The 21913-nt window shown below is 44.1% G+C and overlaps 1 protein-coding gene across 3 annotated transcripts in view; it reads right to left on the bottom strand.

Annotated features, from left to right (window-relative positions):
- Positions 1 to 11687: 11687 nt before the first annotated feature.
- The window catches only part of CBX5 (chromobox 5), a 34253-nt gene continuing 24027 nt past the window's right edge, over positions 11688 to 21913 (bottom strand). For all 3 annotated transcript variants that reach the window (XM_069758725.1, XM_069758724.1, XM_069758726.1), the window contains 3 exons: positions 15374 to 15539; positions 13230 to 13327; positions 11688 to 12895 (listed from right to left, as the gene is read on the bottom strand). In XM_069758725.1, the coding sequence (XP_069614826.1) occupies positions 12745 to 12895; positions 13230 to 13327; positions 15374 to 15539 (415 nt within the window). In that variant the 3' untranslated portion in view covers positions 11688 to 12744. The remainder of the gene's footprint in view (positions 12896 to 13229; positions 13328 to 15373; positions 15540 to 21913) is intronic.

Here is a 21913-nt window from a genome sequence, read left to right as displayed (position 1 = left end):
GCCGCATCCACTTTGGAAGCTGTTACCCAAGAGGCTAAAACTTTATCATCGAAAAGATATTGTCGCTTAGATGTTGAGGGAAGGAAACTTCTCTGTCCCTGTCTCCCCAACTTTTTACACTAGTTCTATAACCGCTGGCATTATCAGAAATGCTCTCTCTTGGCCTGAGAGAGACTTGCAAACATAATTTCTTGAGGTGTTTTGGGGTTTTTGGTATCCGTCAACCCTAGTCTTCCGAACTGATCTGACTAGGTTATTAATGCTATCCGTCGGAAAGCAATTGTGCTCCTCCTCTTCTGAAGATATCTCCCGGGAGGAATCTGAGCCGAGCTCGCCACTGTCCGAAGATGACGTAGGGGAGGTATATTCCCTGCTGGGCCTCTGCACTTTGATCCAACCAGGGCCTGTAGCTCTTCCCTGATCATAAGTCTTATGTCCTCCTTTCTTACTGAAGACTCTATCTGCAGAGTATGCCCAATGCAGATCTGACACAGCCTTTTGGGATAACTATCCAGAAGGCACTGTGAACACTGGGCACATTCCTTATGCTTAGACTTTCCAGTATTTTTAGCCTGAAGGGGTATATAGAAAGAAGGGGCTGTCAGCTTAATAGGTGTAATTAGTAACTCTTACCCAGTTAAGCTTGTTAACATGGTACCGGTTGTGGAGGTGAAGGCACAGGCTGAGATGTGGCATGACTCAATTTAGACTTTCCAGTATTTTTAGCCTGAAGGGGTATATAGAAAGAAGGGGCTGTCAGCTTAATAGGTGTAATTAGTAACTCTTACCCAGGTAAGCTTGTTAACATGGTACCGGTTGTGGAGGTGAAGGCACAGGCTGAGATGTGGCATGACTCAATTTTTTGCCTTTACAACTTTTGTCTGTGGAACCGCTCTGTCTGGAGTGTCCACTGCCGCTTTTCCTGCTGCATAGGCACCACAACTTCCTCCAGTGGGTGCATGGCGGGGTCATTTGGGGACAACTTCGATGCACACCGGTAAGACTGTTGCAGGTGCTTTTATGCAGCGTGCTCAGTTTAAAAAAACAAAAAATTTTTTCCCCTAAAACTTCACCCGGAAGTGTTACCATCACTTCTGGGTCGAGCGCCCCACTCTGTGCAACTGCACGGCTTCGCTGCTCTGTACAGGCGCCCAGACTCTTCTACTTCCCTGGTACCCACAGAAACTAAGCCAGTACTTCCGGGGGAGAGTGCTCTCTTGAGCAACTGCGCATGCACCTGCCGGACGCATGAAGTCTTCGGAAGAAACAGTGCAGCTGATACTCACCACTGGCTCCCTCGCAGTCCCGGACAAGTATCGGCCCATCCTGCCGTACCGCACTCTCCACGTGAGCCAGGGTGGCCCTTTCCGGACCCTGGCCTCACAGTGTCCATCAGCTGAGGGGGAGCTGAACACAGGAGTCCCCCGATGCTGCATCCGGTGCTGGAGCCCCTGCCGTTCCCACAGACACTGCACAGGTGGCATCACAGCCCAAGTATCCTCTTGCGACCTTCTCTCCACAGATTCCCTAGCAACAGGAAACCAACTGAGGGATCGAGGGGGGCCGCCCCTTTTATCTCTCTGTAGGTTTCCTATTCCTAGGGGCGGATCCCCTCTCTAAGTGGGTGCTGTCGTGTTGAAGAGAAAATAAAAATTATACATGTCCCACAGTGAGAAAGTAAAAAAGTGAAAAAAGGTTAAATAAAATATGTAGAAAGATTAAAAAAAAAATAAAACAGTGCACACAAACCACTAAAATCCGTTTCGACACTCAAAATGCAGTTTCTGATAAAACAAAAATAAACAAAAAAAGTACACATAATTGGTATTGTATCCAGAACAACCTGCTCTATAAAAACATCATATTATTTATTCTGCTACATAATATAAAATGGTACAAATGAAAACACCAAACTGTCCAGCAAAAAAACAAGCTCTAATATGGCAAAAAAATAAAAAAGTTACTGCTCTTGGAACATGATGAACAAACAAATTAATTTTGCTAAAATATTGTTTTTAGGGCGTAAAAATAGCAAATCTGGTATCGCTGTAACCGTACCGAACCGACAAACCTGTCTTCTCAATTTTACCGCACGGTGAATGGCACCAAAAAATAAAATAAAAACAATAACTGAATTGCCTTATTTTGTTCATTCCATGTCTGAAAAATCTGAATAAAAAGCGATAAAAAAATACTATGTACCCCAAAATGGTACCAAAAAAATGTGCAACTCATCCCGCAAAAAATAATAAAATAATCCCTCATACAGCTCTGTGCACAAAAAAAGTTGCAAGCTTCATAATATAACAAACCCCCCCACACATATTTTTTATAAAAAAGCATTTTTACAATGTGATAGCAGCAAACCCTATAAAAAAAAACCCCAACAATTCTAAATGTATTATCGCTGTAATCGCATCAACCTGAAGAATAAATTTGCCTTATCACTTACACCCCACGGTTAATTGTGCAAAAATAAGAACTACTTTTGTACTGCTATAATTAGTTCATTCTACCTCCAAAAAATCATTGGAATACGGCTCGGCTCACATTTATTCTCTGCTGAGCGTCTGGGTTTCCGTGTAAATTCCCCAAAAGGGCGATTCAGACAAAACCCCAGACAGAACCTCTCATTTATGAGGCAGATGGAGTCACTTTGGACTGGTCTCTGTTCCGGCAGTGTCCCATAATTTTAGGCGTCATTTTAGGGCACAAGTGTGGGCGATCACAAATCTGTGCACCCCTAAAAAGATAGATACCACCGGAGCAGACACCAATCGGAGCACAAAGGGTCTTCATTTGCCTCATTATGGTGTGTGGTTTCGTCTGAATTTTTTGTGGGATTTACATGGAAAACCCGATGTAAGTACTCAGCATAGAACACAAGAATGTCATCCAACCTTATTATGGAAGCGATCGAAAAATATTATGTACCCCAAAATGTTACCAATAATCATTAAGGTTAAAATTGAATTGGTCACTAAGAGGTTAATCTTGTCTGCATACTTTTATTATTGTTTTAGAGTAAACAACATCAATGTTGGGAAAAAAGGGTATTCAGTCTTCACTCCTTTCTACATTGGGAGAACAGGCATGGCGATCGCAAGTCTGATGATACCTGTAGGGATGCGGGCATTAAAGGTATACACTGTAGGTTTTTCTCTCACCCATGACACCACAGAGATGGGATCCACCCTTCAAGGACTGGAAACCTTCAAGATAAAAATGGCGGCGTGTCTCTATACATTGACGGGGAGCCTTCTTGGATGGCGGCAGAAAGATAAAGACAGATTCCCAGACCTGGAGTGGTCAATTTCCAGCAGCGCACCGTCTCTGCTATGGAGGCGCCAGGGACCTGGAAGTGCCACAGAGGGCCCAATTCGTCAGACATTACATGGGTCTGTGGCGCCATCACCGTATGATGGCCGTAAGCCAAGCGTCCCAGATGCAGAGTCACAGGGCGCAAACCGGAAGTCACACCCTGATGACTGAATCTGGTGTAGGAGCACTGACAAATTGTCACTCATTTCTTGGTACTACTTGCCACTGCAAGAGCCCAATTTGTATACCCGTATACTAAATTCACCCCAGAATGGAGGGGGAAACGCATTGGGAGGCTATACTTGGGGGGCGGGAGTATTGCAGGGGCATGACATGAAGTCTTAGGGAAAAAAAAGCATAATTTAATTTCCCCCGTTATCATTGTTTCCCTCCTGCTCTTGTCTTGTGCATCCAGCACAGAAAACTACAGTACAGACCAAAAGTTTGGACACACCTTCCCATTTAAAGATTTTTCTGTATTTTCATGACTGAAATTTGTACATTCACACTGAAGGCATCAAAACTATGAATTAACACATGTGGAATTATATACTTAAGAAAAAAGTGTGAAACAACTGAAAATATGTCTTATATTCTAGGTTCTTCAAAGTAGCCACCTTTTGCTTTGATGACTGCTTTGCACACTCTTGGCATTCTCTTGATGAGCTTCAAGAGGTAGTCACCAGAAATGGTTTTCCAACAATCTTGAAGGAGTTCCCAGAGATGCTTAGAACTTGTTGGCCCTTTTGCCTTCACTCTGCGGTCCAGCTCACCCAAACCATCTCGATTGGGTTCAGGTCTGGTGACTGTGGAGGTCAGGTCATCTGGCGTAGCACCCACTCTCCTTCTTGGTTAAATAGCTCTTACACAGCCTGGAGGTGTGTTTGGGTTCATTGTCCTGTTGAAAAATAAATGATGGTCCAACTAAACGCAAACTGGATGGAATAGCATGCCGCTGCAAGATGCTGTGGTAGCCATGCTGGTTCAGTATGCCTTTAATTTTGAATAAATCCCCAACAGTGTCACCAGCAAAGCACCCTCACACCATCACACCTCCTCCTCCATGCTTCACGGTGGGAACCAGGCATGTAGAGTCCATCCGTTCACCTTTTCTGCGTCGCACAAAAACACGGTGGTTGGAACCAAAGATCTCAAATTTGGACTCATCAGACCAAAGCACAGATTTCCACTGGTCTAATGTCCATTCCTGGTTTCTTTGCAGCTATTTTACCATGAAGGCCTGCTGCACAAAATTTCCTCTTAACATTGTAGAGATGTATCTACTGCTAGAACTCTGTGTGGCAATGACCTGGTCTCTAATCTGAGCTGCTGTTAATTTGCGATTTCTGAGGCTGGTGACTCGGATAAACTTATCCTCAGAAGCAGAGGTGACTCTTGATCTTCCTTTCCTAGGGCGGTCCTCATGTGAGAGTTTCTTTGTAGCGCTGGATGGTTTTTACCTCTGCACTTGGGAAAACTTTGAAAGTGTCCCCAATTTTTCGGACTGACTGACCTTCATTTCTTAAAGGGAACCTGTCACCCCTAAAATCGAAGATGAGCTAAGCCCACCGGCATCAGGGGCATATCTACAGCATTCTGTAATGCTGTAGATAAGCCTCCGATGTATCCTGAAAGATGAGAAAATGAGGTTAGATTATACTCACCCAGGGGCGGTCCGGTCCGATGGGCGTCGCAGTCCGGGGCCTCCCATCTTCTTACGATGATGTCCTCTTCTTGTCTTCATGCTGCAGCTCCAGCGTACTTTGTCTGCCCTGTTGAGGGCAGTGCAAAGTACTCCAGTGCACAGGCACCGGGAAAGGTTAGAGAGGCCCGGCACCTGTGCACTGCAGTACTTTGCTCTGCCCTCAACAGGGCAGACAAAGTACACCTGCGCCAGAGGATGAAAACAAGAAGAGGACGTCATCATAAGATGGGAGGCCCTGGACCGGACGGTGACGCCCACCGCAGCGGGACCGCCCCTGAGTGAGTATAATCTCACCTCTTCTCATCTTTCAGGATACATCAGGGGCTTAGCTACAGCATTACAGAATGCTGTAGATAAGCCCCTGATGCCGATGGGCTTAGCTCATCTTCGATTTTGGGGGTGACAGCTTCCCTTTAAAGTAATGATGGCCACTCGTTTTTGATTACTTAGCTGCTTTTTTCTTGCCATAATACAAATTCTAACAGTCTATTCAGTAGGACTATCAGCTGTGTATCCACCAGACTTCTGCACAACACAACTGATGGTCCCAACCCCATTTATAAGGCAAGAAATCCCACTTATTAAACCTGACAGGGCACACCTGTGAAGTGAAAACCATTCCCGGTGACTACCTCTTGAAGCTCATCAAGAGAATGCCTAGAGTGTGCAATGCAGTCATCAAAGCAAAAGGTGGCTACTTTGAAGAACCGAGAATATAAGACATAATTTCAGTTGTTTCACACTTTTTTTGTTAAGTATATAATTCCACATGTGTTAATTCATAGTTTTGATGCCTTCAGTGTGAATGTACAAATTTCAGTCATGAAAATACAGAAAAATCTTTAAATGTGAAGGTGTCCAAACTTTTGGTCTGTACTGTACATTGGTTAGATCAAACCAAATTTCTATACAAGCACTGGTTACCTTGAGCACTAGCACTTTGTCTTGTCTGGATTGTTATATGTTGGCCTTATTTTTATGGTACTAATTAAAAGTTACATTTTATTTAAATCCTTACCTTGCTAAAATCTATTGTAATTATTGGAAGGAACAGAGGCCAGTTATACCCACTGTACTCTTGCTGGGTTCATCAATACAAAAAACCGGTAATGACCCTCAGAGCAATGTCCCTACTAGGCTCTCTCACCTCCTGTATCCAGGCGGTGACTTGGGCCCAGACCCACACAAGAGTTACAGTGGAACATTCTAGGAAACGAGATAGCCTTACAAGATCTGGAAGGCAACCTAACACTTCCTCAAGATGTAATACACTCTCTTCGTTGATGTTGGACTCAGTCCTGGAGGGAGGCTCTTGGGTATCCAACATTGGGATAGTCACCACAGATGCTTGTCCCAAGGGGTGGGGGGACTCCTCAAGGTAACCATTTAATCCAAGAAATATGGTCAGTGGAAGAAAGGAAGAGTTCCTCGAATGTGGGAGCTTCTTGCAGTAGAAAATGTGCGGAATGGATTATTGCAATTGCGGCAGGGCCACCATGTTAGAATACTCTCAGAAAACCAGGTCACAGTCGTGTACATAAACCATCAAGGAGGCACTCGTTCCAGAGTCCGGATACAAATTTCGAAATGGATATTTATGCTGGCAGAATTGAACATCCGGTCATTGTCCGCCCTACATATCAAAGGAAAAACCAACATCAAAGCAGACAAACCTACCCACACACTAACACTACAACCAAAGGCAGGTCTGATGACAACAGTGGCTGATGCATAGGGCTGTCCTTGACGTCTCCAACCTATCAATTCTGCTGAGTGAATCGACTTTCACCAGTGAACAGCACTGAGGCCCACTGGTCCCTCATCCAGAGTAGATGTTCCGTGGCCCAAGCAAGACGATTTTGGTGTGGTCAGGTACCCTTGCAGGTCGTCTAGCACGCAGACCACACTGATGTGAAGCGGTTTTGAATCATCTGACGTGATATTTGGGTGCCTTTCACCTCTCAAATGTGCCTGAATTTAGCATTCATCATCTGGTTGTGAAGGGCATTATTCACAATGAAGGGGTTTCAGTGTGGGATGTGGCCAAAGGACGTCCACTTTTCTGCCTTTCTGCGTCTCTTCCAGTCTCAATCTCTGTGGCAACCTGGACACTCTAAGCCCAGTGGCCACTTCCATTTCAACTTCCTGCTTCTTGCAATGGCGAGGTACTGCTGATCAATTGTTAGGTATCATCTTGGCCTCTTGATGAGAACTGTTTAAATTCCAATTCTAATTGAACCAGGAAATTTATTGGGCAATTCATGGATCAAGCACCTGTTCTGAATTTTGCCATTAAGCTACTTTGTTAATAGAACAGCAAGTTGTGCAAAAAGTACTGAAACATTGACCAGTTGGACACGTGGATTAGAAAGTTTACAGATGTCACAATGAGTGCACCAGAAAATGCTAGAGTGCTTTTTAGGATCATCTTGAAATTTCACCTGAAAGTCAAATATCCCTTTTTGTAAGCAGTGTATATAAGAACAAAGCCCTTATAAATATACAACCAAAAAAAAAACTAAAACTCTATCTTTATTAAATTAAAATCCGGTACACTACACATAGATGCAAGAATAGAAATAAAACTACATCACTTGTACTGAGGGGGAGTGGGTTATGGGGCCGAATTCACCTTGCAGTTTACCTTACTAACTGCGTACGTTGGCACCCTAATAAGGCGATGTGGCGCACCCGCTCAATGATGAGTGTCCTTATTTGTCCCTTCCCAAGACCAAAAAACTGGTTTACTGGCTAGTAGGAATGCCCCATGTGGCTGGAGCATTCACCTAGAGCAGTGGTCCCCAACAGGTCATGTTTTCAGGATTTCCTTAGTATTGCACAGGTGATGGAATTATTGCCCATGTAGGTGATGCAATTATCTCCTGTGCAATATTAAGGAAATCCTGAAAACATGACCTGTTAGTGGCTCTTGAGGACCGGAGTTGAGGAACACTGCTCTAGAGAGTGAGTAGAATCCTTATGGAGAGGATATATGACCAGGATATATGAGGTATTTCACGTGCATTTTATTGATCTCCAGCATCTAGGACATATGCATTTATTTCATTTAGGTTCCAGAGTCTTATTGTATTTATTGAGCTATATTATTATCACCCTATGGATATTTAGTGCTTAGTAGGGTTGAGCAAATTTATTCGGGTCCCCACTTATTCAGCAAGCTATAGCGCTTACCGATTAAGCTGCAGAGGGAACCCGGACCGCTCCTGATCGGCGCCAAAGCTGCAGGTGTTGCGGCTGTGTCACAGTACATGCATGGAGAGCCCAACAAATAGGCTGTCCATGCTTGTGCTGTGACACAGCCGTGACACATGCAGCTGTGGCGCCAATCAGGTGATCAGTCGGCGCGCTCCATGTATCCGGTTCCCTCTGCAGCTTATTCGGTAAGCGCTATAGCTTGCCGAATAAGCAGGGACCCAAACAAATTCACTCAACTCTATTGCTTAGGATATGCCTCTACATTGACAGACCAAGCTCACTTTAGTACCCACCTAATGATTAGTTATTGGTCTACACATCTTCGTGTCAATAAGGATTCACTCTCTGGGTGAATTCTCCAGACATGTGGGACATTCTGGCGGGCCAATAAGCCTAGTCTTTGGTAGGGGCAAATAGCCACACTTTTCATTGAGTGGGGGCGCCACATCAAATGATTAGTGTAAGGAACAGTGTACGGCGAATTCAGCCTCCTAACCCTCTCGCCTCTTCTTTTCTTTACCAGAGTGATGTGTTATGTGTAACCGATTTTAATTTAATAAAGAGATGGCTTTTAGGAGTTTGTCTTTTTGGTTGTATATGTGGTGTTTAGGACCACATGCAAGCGTCCCCAAAATTATAATGGGAAGACCATGAGAGTTCTGGAGGCAGATTCTGGACCACATTGGAAATATATACGAAGAAAGGAAGACACCATATCGTCTAGACATATGTTGGTGGCATATTCCATGAATCTATTCAATAGACAATATCAGGTGATAGAGGTAATGAGTCCACCACCCAGATGCAGCAACTGGGACCAGTCGCTTTTAAAAAAGAAATGCAGATGGATTCACCGCTTGCCATCCTTTGGATGCTAATGAATCCCTCTTTTGCTTTATTCAGTAGGTAGCAACTTTGCCTGTGATTTATGGCCTCTAAAAATATTTCATGTTCCTTATTTCTCCCTACCCCCGAAAAGCCCTTTTTGTTTTTAAATTAATGAGTCCCATATTTAGAATTTTGTCATGTCTAATCCATCAGCTTTTTGTCATCAGCTGTACTAGTGAGCATGTTATCTACTTGCCTATCCATTAATTGTTAGTCACAGCCATTGTGCTAACCTAGTACTAATATATTACTATTTGATGGTATTGCATCTTTACTTCTCTCAAATATTCCACCAGATCTTTTCAGGGGGAGGCAGCATCAGTAATGTAATCGCAATCCAACTGGTGTTGCCTGAATGACGAATTGATCCATTGCACCGATTGGATTAGCCAGCATCTCCATAACAGGATGACATTGTCCAATTGTGGGGAGCTAAGATGTGGGCATACCTGCCATGTTTATTGGCCAGATCTCTATGCCTTGCAGTTTTTTATTTCTTAATGCGGGCTAGCCTTAGCTTTTTAATGGGCTAGAGGGTTCTTCCAGAGGAAGTTATGGCAGGACCCACCTGCTTTTCTACTGTCAATAGTTTTGCTGTCTAATGTGGTCGGCGATGTTGCAGATATGTGAACATATCCAGCACACAAATTAATATACACTGCTGCCCTGCCCCCCCAACACGATTCAAAACAGCAATATTGAAGAAATGCCTAGGGACCTCTCTTTAGGGCACATGGTTATCAGTTATGTTACTCGCACTTGTCTGTCTATACAATGGGCTTTCTAGCAGCAACACTGTTTAAGCGGTGCTAGGTGGACTGGAATTAACAGAATATTAAGTACATAGGTTTTAATTATTGGCTATCCACATGGGCCCTGGGGAGCTTTTTTTATTATCTTGTAAATAGTTTCTTGCTCATTTTCATTATAGATATTTAATGGGAATATTAAAAGTTATGTTATTGCTCAATTGGATTAGACTGTGAATTATTAAAGTAGGTGTTTCCTTCTCACTACAGTGTACTTTGTTAGTCATTCACAACACTATTGCAGGAACCAGCAGGCACCCATAAGTAAAGGCGGAGGCAGCACGAGTGCAAAGCACTGATGGACAACCACCGCACACCTACCACCCATAGTTTGGAGGAGGGGGTCTAGTATTAGCGATGCATAATAAGGCATGTATAAGGTTCCGGTCACACAGAGACATGGGCTGTATTATGTCAGCTTAAAACCTATACGTGACATTTATACTATTAGATCAGGCGGCGTGGACTGCCCTGCAATTTGTAAGTGCACCCGACAGGGACAGAAATGCCAATCGTCGTCAGATACTAAAGAGCCGGATTTCTTCCCGCAAAGATAAAAAAATTCAAGCGGTAAGAGTAGCCAATGTTTTGGCCAAAATGCACAGGTTTGCAACCTGAGTCAAGTATCTTCAATGTTTTTCCAAGTTTCTACGCTAAAATGAAAAGCAATTCCCTGAAAAGAACATAATATCCAAAAACCTCACAGAAGAAACAAAAGCATCCATAATTACAGATACCAGGCCACACTAAAGCTGCAGCAACCCCCGTAATAGATGGCAGAGGTAGCAGACACAAAATACTGATGAACAACAGCTCACAGACCCAACAATCATTGGATGGGGGATGGTGGAGTATTAGAAGATGCTGATTAATGAGGCTTAAAAGGTGGCAGTCACAGATACATGTAGTGCACCATGCCTTACTATTACCTCAGGGAGGGGGTGTTCGTCAGTCTAAGTACTATTATATTGATTCGGGTCATACGGTTTGGATCCTTACCATTCACCAGAGCAGAGGATCTGCACCCCAATTTGGACCTGGATTCAAAATGAAAAGCTGAATGGTGCAGTCTGGTGCTCCATTCTATTTTGACCGTGTAAAACCCAAAAGGTAGCACAGCCCTACCCAAGTTATGCTTGTGTTTCAGAGACTGAATGCAGAGGCAGGGCACATGTACAACCTGCTGTGTGATTCACATGCTCATGGGTGCTATCTTGCACTACAGGCTTAAGTGTCCGTACAGATGACGTATACATGGCTGGGACTCTAGCGTTATCGCCCATTGGATTGGACTGTTTAGGCCAGGGGTGTCAAACTGCATTCCTCGTGGGCTGCAAACAGGTCATGTTTTCAGGATTTCCTTGTACTGCCCAGGTGATAATTTAATCACCTACACAAATAATGAGTTGGTGATTAAATTATCACCTGTGCAGTACAAGCAAATCCTGAAAACATGACCTGTTTGCAGCCCTCAAGGAATGCAGTTTGACACACCTGGTTTAGGCTGCAATAACCCCTTTTACTGCAGTTTATCCCATGATCAAATATGTATGTATTTTTAATAGCAAATATTATAGCCTAATGTTTGTGCCTGCAGTCACCCAACATATATGTAGATAAAAAAAAAAAAACATACTATAGAAAATGATCTTTCTTTAAAAGAAACTTAAATTTTGCATTACAACCAGAAACACAACCACTTACATTTCCAAGATCTCTTCTGCATAAAAAAGCCATCAAGCAGATAATAAAAGAAAACGTTTCTTTTACTGTACTATACACAAGTTCATTTTGTCACTGACATAACTTGAAATGTGTCATTTGTATTTTCCCCCTTTAAGAAAATTTGTATCAAAACCCACAATGTGGTTTCAATGTAATACAGATGGAAAGAGTATATATATATATAGATATATAAAACGCTACCAAGCTTCACTTCAGCATTGTACTTGGGACCAATACTGTATGGCATGATTTCTGTCTCACACGTGACGTTCTATTACTAGTTATGGCACATGGAATAAAACAACATATACAAAAGCCACACAGTCATAACACCCCCATACAAATGACTGATGGGGTCTTCTATAAAGTGCAGGTGGTGGGACCCACACACACAGTGTCTCTTACAAAGTGCTTGTTTGCTCATTGACACTTTGGATGTGAACATATAAATACTCCCGAGCTGATGCACTTGTCACTTGAGAAGTTCCTTGTTGTTTTTAGCAAATATCTTCAGATACAAAAACAAGTAATACGCAGAGAGACCCCAATCAAGGTAGATACAGATAAAATGTAAAAATAAAAAAAAAAATATTAAAACCATTACAACAGTCTGCTCCCTCAAAACACAAGTGTCCAAGAACGGGAGAAAGCAGCAACATTCTTGGTCACTGTTAGTATAGGGAGGTCCCTTCACTATTTGTCCTGGACAGTACTTAGGAGACACTAGCCAATTACTGACATAACCCCTTCCCCACCATGGTGGATCTTCCTCACAATAACTAACGGCGAAGAAAGTTTAGCAGCACTCGGCAAGTAATGTCTACAGTGCTCTCCTCAATCAGTGGTAAATATGCCATGGCTGCCTCGTCTTGTAAAGTATGGCAGTCAGATTTTGTGCAAATGCCACTTGGAGTGTTTCAGAGTAAAGGGGTTAAGTGTACATCAAAAAATAATCTATGAAAGGCAAGATTCCCTCTTGATAACACTTGGACCAGGGTGGATGAGAAGTGTGGGGAGAATGTGTGTATGCATTTATATGAGGGGAGGTATATTACACACACAGACGCATTAATGGGCATTTTAGCTTTTCACAGCTTCTTTTTCTTTGCTTTCCATGTCTTCCGGGTAAGCGTGCCAAGTCAATCTCTCCTCGTAAAATGCAATAACTATTTGTGGACACTTCACATTGGCTTCTTTTGCTAGTACGAGATCGGCTTCATCAGAATCTTTCCTGCAACACAAAACACGTAGAAGATTTGTAGTAAAAGGCAATCACTACTATGTGCTACTTATCAACCACAAGATGCACAAAACAAAATGAAATCAGTTTATCAGCCATCATTTGCCACCTGTGATACAGTCGTGAAGGACATTTCAATAAAGCCTCATGTAATTGTTAGCAGCATGTGCCCTACAGCCCGGTGCTCCGCCTCAGAAACACAGTATGACCGTACACAATCCTCCTAATGGGTTGTGTACTTGGTGCAGCGGGCACTTTTCATTATGGATGAAATCATAGAGGGAGTATTGCTTGGCTGGATGTGTCAGCCTACACTGATACTCACCATTTCATTAGGAACATGAGCTCACCACAGGAATCCGTCGCCCCGATTATCTTTTCGGGCTCCAGGCCCCTTTCAAATCCTCTTGCGATGTCGGTACTCTGGAGAAGATTATAGAGCAGAACAAGATGGAAGACAAGTGCACACAAGCATAGCGGTACACAGACGGTATGAATACACTGCACCTCCAGTATAACCACACAACTATACGGTCTTCACTTCAATGTTAGTCTAACGTTTCCTACATTGTCCAGGCTTGGGATAAAAAGTCTGCCATCACTATACGACTATAGAGTGCTGAAGGGTGACCTGTATTGCTGGTACGAGCAGTCACATGACCACGTGTGACATTTGTATATTTGTAGTCAGGTGCTGACTAAATGCGTTCGGCTTCTCCCTCATAGAACTGAACTGAGAGAAGCCGAATGAGTCTGGCACGCACGTGACTACAAGTACACAAATCACACTGCCACAATTTGTAGTCACATAAAGGGATTGGTCAGCCTTGGGACAAAAGTCTGCAGTCACGTTAATGGTCAGAGTACAGACATCAGTGGACAGACTGACAATAGGTCTCATCATCCAACCTCAAATCGGTCTATGATGCTGTAGAGTTCAGGTCAGAACATCTGCAACCACTCCATTCAAGGTGGTGCATACTCAAATAGTGAATATTGGAAGTGTGAAAACGGACTGACCCAGTGCAATAAATAGATTAAAGAAGCACTCGCAGTATTTTTTTTATCCATAAACCATTCTACATTGATGTCAGTGTGTTCAGGCAACACCCCCAGAAGAAGGCACTACGCCGAAACGCGCATTGGGGTGGGTGGCTCCACAGTGTTACAGGTAATCCCTCAGGTCTTTATGCACTTTATGCTAAAGCGGCCTAGCGGGATGGATTATTTTTGGTATTTTACAGAAACACACATACTCTTTAAGGATGAAACAAGCTGGACCCACAGTGATCAGTCACAAGGAAGTTGCAACGAAAAAAGTAACTGGGTACTACAATATCTTACAGGGCACCTGTCACTAAGAGAATAGCTAAATAAGACTGCAATTATGCAATTGCGATGCAGCAGACTGCATTGGCATGAAGCTGCTGCAGTTTTTAAACTCGTTGGCAATTATTTTTCCAGCATACAATCATATCTGTTTTTTGACAAATTCACATGTTTACTTACTAATCAATTTAAAAACAGCAGCAACTGTATGCCATCAAAGTTTTCATCCACATTATTGCCGCCCGGTCTGGCTTTACTTAATTCAGAGTCTTAATACTTTCCATAAATTCCCTGTTGATCAGATCTACTCTAGCACTGGAGCTCGTGTTCATGGTCTGCGGCTCCCTCCTGCCACTGATTGACAACTTTCTCCCTACATTGTTCATAGGGAAAACACGGAGAACCAGTGGGGGGAAGGGGTTTATTGGGAAGAGACCACAGCTCCTCATATAAGGACACTTCTGGGCACACCGTGTAGAGGACTCCCCGGATCAGCTGGTATTGGCGCAAATAACCAAAGGCCAGGAAGTAAAGGTACCTTCACACTAAACGATATCGCTAGCGATCCGTGACGTTGCAGCGTCCTGGCTAGCGATATCGTTCAGTTTGACACGCAGCAGCGATCAGAATCCTGCTGTGATGTCGTTGGTCGGGGCTAGAGGGCCAGCACTTTCTTTGGTCGCTGGCTCTCCCGCTGACATCGCTGAATCGGCGTGTGTGACGTCACCGCTCTGCTTTCCGGCCGCTGTGCTCACAGCCAGTACAGAGAAGCACAGCGCCGGGGACAGACAGCCGAAGGTAAGTATGAAGCGTTTGTTTTTTTTACTTTTAGGATGGTATCCAGGGTAAACATCGGGTTACTAAGCGCGGCCCTGCGCTTAGTAACCCGATGTTTACCCTGGTTACCGGCATCGTTGGTCGCTGGAGAGCTGTCTGTGTGACCGCTCTCCAGCGACCAAACAGCGACGCTGCAGCGATCCGGATCGTTGTCTGGATCGCTGCAGCGTCGTTTAGTGTGAAGGTACCTTAATCTGGTGCTGGAATCAGGTCTCTACAATATGCCAGAGAGCTTTAAGACATTGTCCAATAAGGGCAAATATCTTCGCATGTACAGGGTTATTGTTAACATTTGGACTTTACCTCTCTCCTCCTTTTTGCTCGAATCTCATCGCTTCCTGCTTTTCTTTTTGTGGTTTCTGTCTTCGATTTGGGTTCAGCCTCTTTACCCTTCTTGTACTTTTTCATGAATTCAGAGATCAGCTCTGGGCAGTCTAGGTTTCTATCGGGCTCCCATGTGTTATGTTCTCTGGAGTTGGATAGAAGTGAATAACTTATCTTGTATGAAATTTGCAGTAAAGACTTTTCTTGACATCTACTTTTTCCCCACTCAATCTTTATTTTTATATAGCGCTAACATATTCCGCAGCGCTTTACAGGTTGCACACATTATCATCACTGTCGCCGCTGGGGCTCACAATCTAAATTCCCTATCAGTATGTCTTTGGAATGTGGGAGGAAACCGGAGAACCCGGAGGAAACCCACGCAAACATGGGGAGAACATACAAACTCCTTGCAGATGTTGTCCTTGGTGGGGTTTGAACCCAGGACTCTAGCGCTGCAAGGCTGCTGTGCTATCCACTGAGCCACTGTGCTCAATCCCGCTATTCGATCAGAACAAAGGGGTTTTCTGGCTTTCAGTATCACCAAGATATATTTTATTACTTATTTTATGTAACTTACTTACTAAAATGTGCACGTTATGCATTTACAAGGCTACGTGCACAAGTTGCCGAAAGTCTTGCGGATTTTTCAGGACAGATTTTGGGAAATCTACACTGCGGAATTACTGCGGTTTTTGTGCGGAATCCACCTTCGGTTTTACACCTGCAGATTCCGCTCCTGCGGAATCCGCACCAAGAATTTACATGCTGCGGAATAAACATCGCAGCGTTTTCGCGTGTTTTTTTCTGCAGCAGGTGCACTGCAGATTTTGTTTTCCATAGGTTTACATGGTACTGTAAACGCATGGAAAACTGCTGCGAATCTTCAGCGGCCAATCCGCTGCGGATCCGCAGCAAAATCTGCAGCGTGTGCACATAGCCCAACTTTGCTTCCCATATAACCCAAGTTATTGCTCACTCGTAGCCAAGGATTATGTCCATACCGCCTCAGATGCCAAGCTGCAACAGATCGCCTCCTAGTTATAGATTCACTGCGGTTATTATATATGGGAACAGTTGAAGCTGTATGAGATTAGTTTAAGGAAAATACAAGAACCCTTTCTATAGTAAATGCACTTCTCTTAGCCATGTACTTTGCTCAGTGTTGCAGCTCATCTCCATGTAAATGAATAGGGTTGAGCTTCAATGCTAGACGGGACCTATGGGCAAGAGTGGAACGGCTTTCGGAAAACAACTACATCCTTTTCTTCTACTTTGTAGCTTTATCATAAATGCACTTGACCCAAAATGGAAATTAGCAAAAATGAGAAGCAGAGATTTCACAGCCATAAAGAGAAAAGATATGTCAATATCTCACTGATGGCCAAGTCAGAAAAATACATTGAGTGCAATAGGCCTCCTTGCACCTAATGGTTGCCAGGAGTGTCCTTTTGGTGGGCCGTGATGCATGGGGACTAATAAATCACTATACACAACATATGGTTTTCTGAGAGTCAATAACCAAACTAGAAAATACACCAATGTAGCAGAAAAAATGGAAACAAAGCCTACATAAACAGCCACATTAATACTGTTCTATCAGTACAGTAAATCAGGCCAAAGATGGCTTTCTACCCACAGTGTGATAAAATGCAGCCGATCATCTGCAGACAGTCTCAGTGGCACCAGTGCAAGCACACACACACACACACACACACACACACACACACACACACACACACTTAGAGGGAAGTGATTCAGACATTTCAACAAACGACACTTCTGATATTACTGGGTGATGATCAACACAATAATTATTAATACTCAGTCCTCCAGAAAAATGCATTGTTATCCTGGCTTGCTAGAGCAATATTTGCCTTCTAATAAACTACCATGGATAAAAGGCTCCGCACAAATCAATGGTGTCTGACAGACCTATATAATTGTAGTCGGGTTTTCAGACCCCAACTTAGGGTACCGTCACACTATACGATTTACCTACGATCACGACCAGCGATACGACCTGGCCGTGATCGTAGGTAAATCGTAGTGTGGTCGCTGGGGAGCTGTCACACAGACAGCTCTCCAGCGACCAACGATGCCGAGGTCCCCGGGTAACCAGGGTAAACATCGGGTTACTAAGCGCAGGACCGCGCTTAGTAACCCGATGTTTACCCTGGTTACAAGCGCAAAACTAAAAAAAAAAACAAACAGCACATACTTACATTCTGGTCTCCGTCAGGTCCCTTGCCGTCTGCTTCCCGCACTCACTGACTGCCGGCCGTAAAGTGAAAGCACAGCCGCTGTGCTCTGCTTTCACTTTACGGACGGCAGTCACAGTGCGGGAAGCAGACGGCAAGGGACCTGACGGACACCAGAATGTAAGTATGTGCTGTTTGTTTTTTTTTTAAGTTTTACGCTTGTAACCAGGGTAAACATCGGGTTACTAAGCGCGGCCCTGCGCTTAGTAACCCGATGTTTACCCTGGTTACAAGCGAACGCATCGCTGGATCGCATCGCTAGATCGGTGTCACACACACCGATCTAGCGATGACAGCGGGAGATCCAGCGATGAAACAAAGTTCCAAACGATCTGCTACGACGTACGATTCTCAGCTGGATCCCTGATCGCTGCTGCGTGTCAGACACAGCGATATCGTAACGATATCGCTGGAACGTCACGAATCGTACCGTCGTAGCGATCGAAATGGCAGTGTGTGACGGTACCCTTAGAGCAGAAACCTAAAAATGCACTTCAGCAGTATCTGGATAATAATACATTATTTTATCATTCTGCCTTTTATTTTCAGGAGATCCGCAGAATCCATCTGATTTATACTTCCTACCAGCAGAAATGTGTCTCTGGATATACATAGAAGTAGCTGAAAGTGTGCCGTGTCACACCGAAAAGACCCACACTACAGGTGTGTACAGGGCTTAATTTGGTTGTGATCGCTGCCCCAGTATGTAGTCTAAGAAGTTATATTTTCTGCTTAGATTCATCCAGCTACTACAAGCTGATAGGACCGAGCTTGTACAGACCGGTTATGGTGTAAAACCACAAAGGCAACCCAAGAGCCCCAACGCAGAGAAATGGAAGATTCTTCAATGAACGAATCAGTGACAGACAAAACTCACAACAAGCAGCAACTGGAGACAGCAGCATTAGAGGCTCGAACAAGCACCTCGGGGAAGAAAACTGCACTGAGCGAATGTAGACGTCACCCGAATACTAAGGATTTCCTTCCAAGTATTCAAAATCCTTCCTTTTATTAACTATGCTAATTTGACTTATTACTTAGTGAGCCTCTAAAACTGGAATAACGACTTTGAATTGGTAAATTCAGTATTTTTGATAGACCCCCTTGAGCTAAAAGCATGAAGTCTTACATATTCTCCCGTCCATTGCAGAAGTGCAGAGGAGAAATAATGCAGTCATTACCCAAAAGTCTCTGGACCCAAGTGGCAAAATATTCTGTATAAATGCAACTTTGAAAATGGTTGTCTCTTTGAAACATCTGACTATTGTATGCTTGGTAGGAACTTGTCAGATTCACACTGTCCAAACCACAGGAATAATGAATATGTACAGGCTCCACTAAAGCAAATATGTGCATTTCTCTCCGATATTCTGCAGTGTTCAGGAGAAAAATACTTTAAAGCAGTCGGGTAGACTGACAAGTCACTTCTATAGGCCTGTGTGTGGAGAAGCCGGTGAGGACAGACCTCCAAGCGTTTCAAGGGGTTGCCCGGGATTTCAGTCACTGATGCCCTATCCATACATAGGTCATCAATGTCTGATTGGCGGGGGTGCGCACCCTGCTGATCAGCTGTTCCCAGTATCAGCTGGAACTGCTCCGCTGACTGTCTAGTGGCCGCAGCCAGGCACTGTACACCCACCGTCTGTTCATATCAATAGGGGGTGGATGTGCCGCTGCTGACCGCGACCACTACTCCATCAACGGAGCTGTGCTGCTTCGTAACTAAGCAGTTCCGGACCGGGTCACCACAGCTAGGAAACGTACTGATCATGCGCAGTGCATGATCAGCAAGTCGGTCAGTGCAGAGCTGACAGTTTCTGCGGCATGGAGTTGCTGGTTCATCTCCATTCGGCAGAAGCGATCAGCCTGGAAAAAATGATTGTCCCATAGTGGGACAAAAGTAAAAACAAAACAAAAAAACAAACAATTAAATTGTAAAAATATTAAAAAAAAAAAAAAAAAAAAAAAAAAAAATCTAAAATAATAATGAAAACATCAAAAGATATTGTATCTCAAAATAAATATTTGAATGAAAAAAAAAAAAAAAAAAAAAAATAGGTATTAAGCTTACCGTTAATTATGTTTCCAGGAGTCCATACTGACAGCACCCTGGAGGACGTCCTCCTCCCCCTTTGCTGGGACAGGAAATACACGAGAGTTCAAAAGGGCATGTCCCACCTCCAATCCTCAGTGTTGTAACAAGAACCACCTCAAGGACATGCAAAAAAAGACTTAATAGAAACAATATATACATTAACTTGTCAGAAACATATTTACTCATATGTCAAATATAATATGCAATACATTTTATACCAGAACATAATACATCTTATGTCAGGCGTCTACATAGAGGATATCAGTACTACAGGGAGGGAACTACCAGTGCTGTCAGTATGGACTCCTGGAAACAGAATTAACGGTAAGCTTAATACCTATTTTCCAGGACGTCCCTCCTGACAGCACCCTGGAGAGTACCAAAGCACCTCCTTAGGGTGGGATTACCGCCTAGAGAACCTTTCTCCCAAATGCCGTATGTTGACCAGACAAAACATCAAGTTTATAGTGTCTACAAAATGTATTAGCACTAGCCCAAGTGGCTGCTTTACAGATCTGCTCAAGAGATGCACCTGCTCTCAGCCCAAGAAGTAGCTATCCCTCGAGTAGAATGTGCGTGAAGACCCCTTGGAGAAGAAGCCCTTCAGACTTATAAGCCTCAGAGATCACCAAAGTGATCCAACGAGCAATAGAGGCTTTAGAAGCCTTCTTCCCCTTATTCTTCCCTCCAAACAAAATAAACAAATTCGGGTCGATACGCCACGAGTTGGTGGCTGCTAGGTAGTCTAGAACCGTCTGCCTGACATCGAGGGAGTGAAGGACTCTTTCTTTCTCATTAGCCGGATTATTACAGAAGGATGGTAACACGATCTCCTGATTTCTGTTTTTTACTGATCCCACTTTTGGAATAAAGGAGGGATCCAATCTAAGAATTAGACTATCTTCTCTAATCTGAAGGTAAGGGTCCCTAGTACATAGGGCCTGGATTTCCCCCACTCTCTTAGCCGTAGTAATTGCCACTAAGAATGCTGTTTTACGAGTGAGTACCGAAATGGGCATATTATCGGCCGAGGTGTAAACGTCTTTACAGAGGAATCTGAGGACCAGATTCAGGTCCCAGGATGGCGAAATCTGTCTAATGGTAGGGCGCAGCCTCTGGGTGGCCCTGATGAACCGAACTATCCACGGGTGAGATGCTAGGGGGTAGTCAAGAAAAGAGCTAAGTGCAGAGATCTGCACTTTCAGAGAGCTTGGTTTGAGACCTTTGCAGGAAATCTAAAATTCTGTCGGGAGCGCCTGCCGAAACCTCAGACCTGCCACTCTCCAGACAGAAACGTTTCCAGATCTTCAAATAAATTGCCGATGTGACTGGCTTTCTGCTGGATTTTATAGTAGAGATCACTTGATCTGATAGCCCTCTTGCCTTCAGGATGTTCCTTTCAGGATCCATGCAGAGAGATGGAGATTCTCTGGACTTGGGTGGTACACCGGACCCTGATGGATTACATCTGCTCTGAGAGGAAGCTCTACTGGGTTCTCTATTGCCAGATCCAGCAAGAGAGAGAACCAGCTCCTTCTCGGCCAAAATGGTACAATTAATATGACTCGAGCCTGATCCTCTGATTTTCCTGAGAACAGCTGGAATCAGTGCTAGAGGCGGGAATGCATAAGAGAGAGGTTCTGTCCACTCCTGGCTCAGAGCATCTATCCCTTCTGGGAGATCTTGAGGGTTCAGCGAGAAGAATTTTGAGACCTTTGAGTTTCTCCTGTTTGCAAATAGGTCTATACTGGGAGTTCCCCAGTGAAGACAAAGATCCTGGAAGACCTCCTGATTGAGTTCCCACTCCGTTGCAAACACCCGTCTCCTGCTCAGATAATCTGCTATGGTGTTCTGCGAGCCTTCTAAGTGGACTGCAGAGATGGATAGGACCGAATCTTCTGCCCAGCGGAATATTCTTCCTGCCAGCTCCTGAAGCGGATAGTGTCTTGAGCCGCCCTGATGCTTCAGGAAAGACACCGTTGTAACGTTGTCGGATAATATCCTGACATGACAATTTCTGAGGGTGTGTTGGTTCCGTCTTAACGCCTCCCAGACAGCATACAATTCTTTGAAGTTGGAGGAGCTGTGAACGACGTCTGCTGGCCACCTCCCTTGTAGGATCCTGCCCTTCAGGTGGGCTCCCCAGCCCCAGGCACTGGCGTC

The sequence above is a fragment of the Ranitomeya imitator genome, chromosome 3 (genome assembly GCF_032444005.1).
Source record: "Ranitomeya imitator isolate aRanImi1 chromosome 3, aRanImi1.pri, whole genome shotgun sequence".
NCBI lineage: Eukaryota > Metazoa > Chordata > Amphibia > Anura > Dendrobatidae > Ranitomeya > Ranitomeya imitator.
The sequence above is the reverse complement of the archived record's forward strand: the minus strand, read 5'-3'. Positions and strand labels throughout refer to the sequence as shown.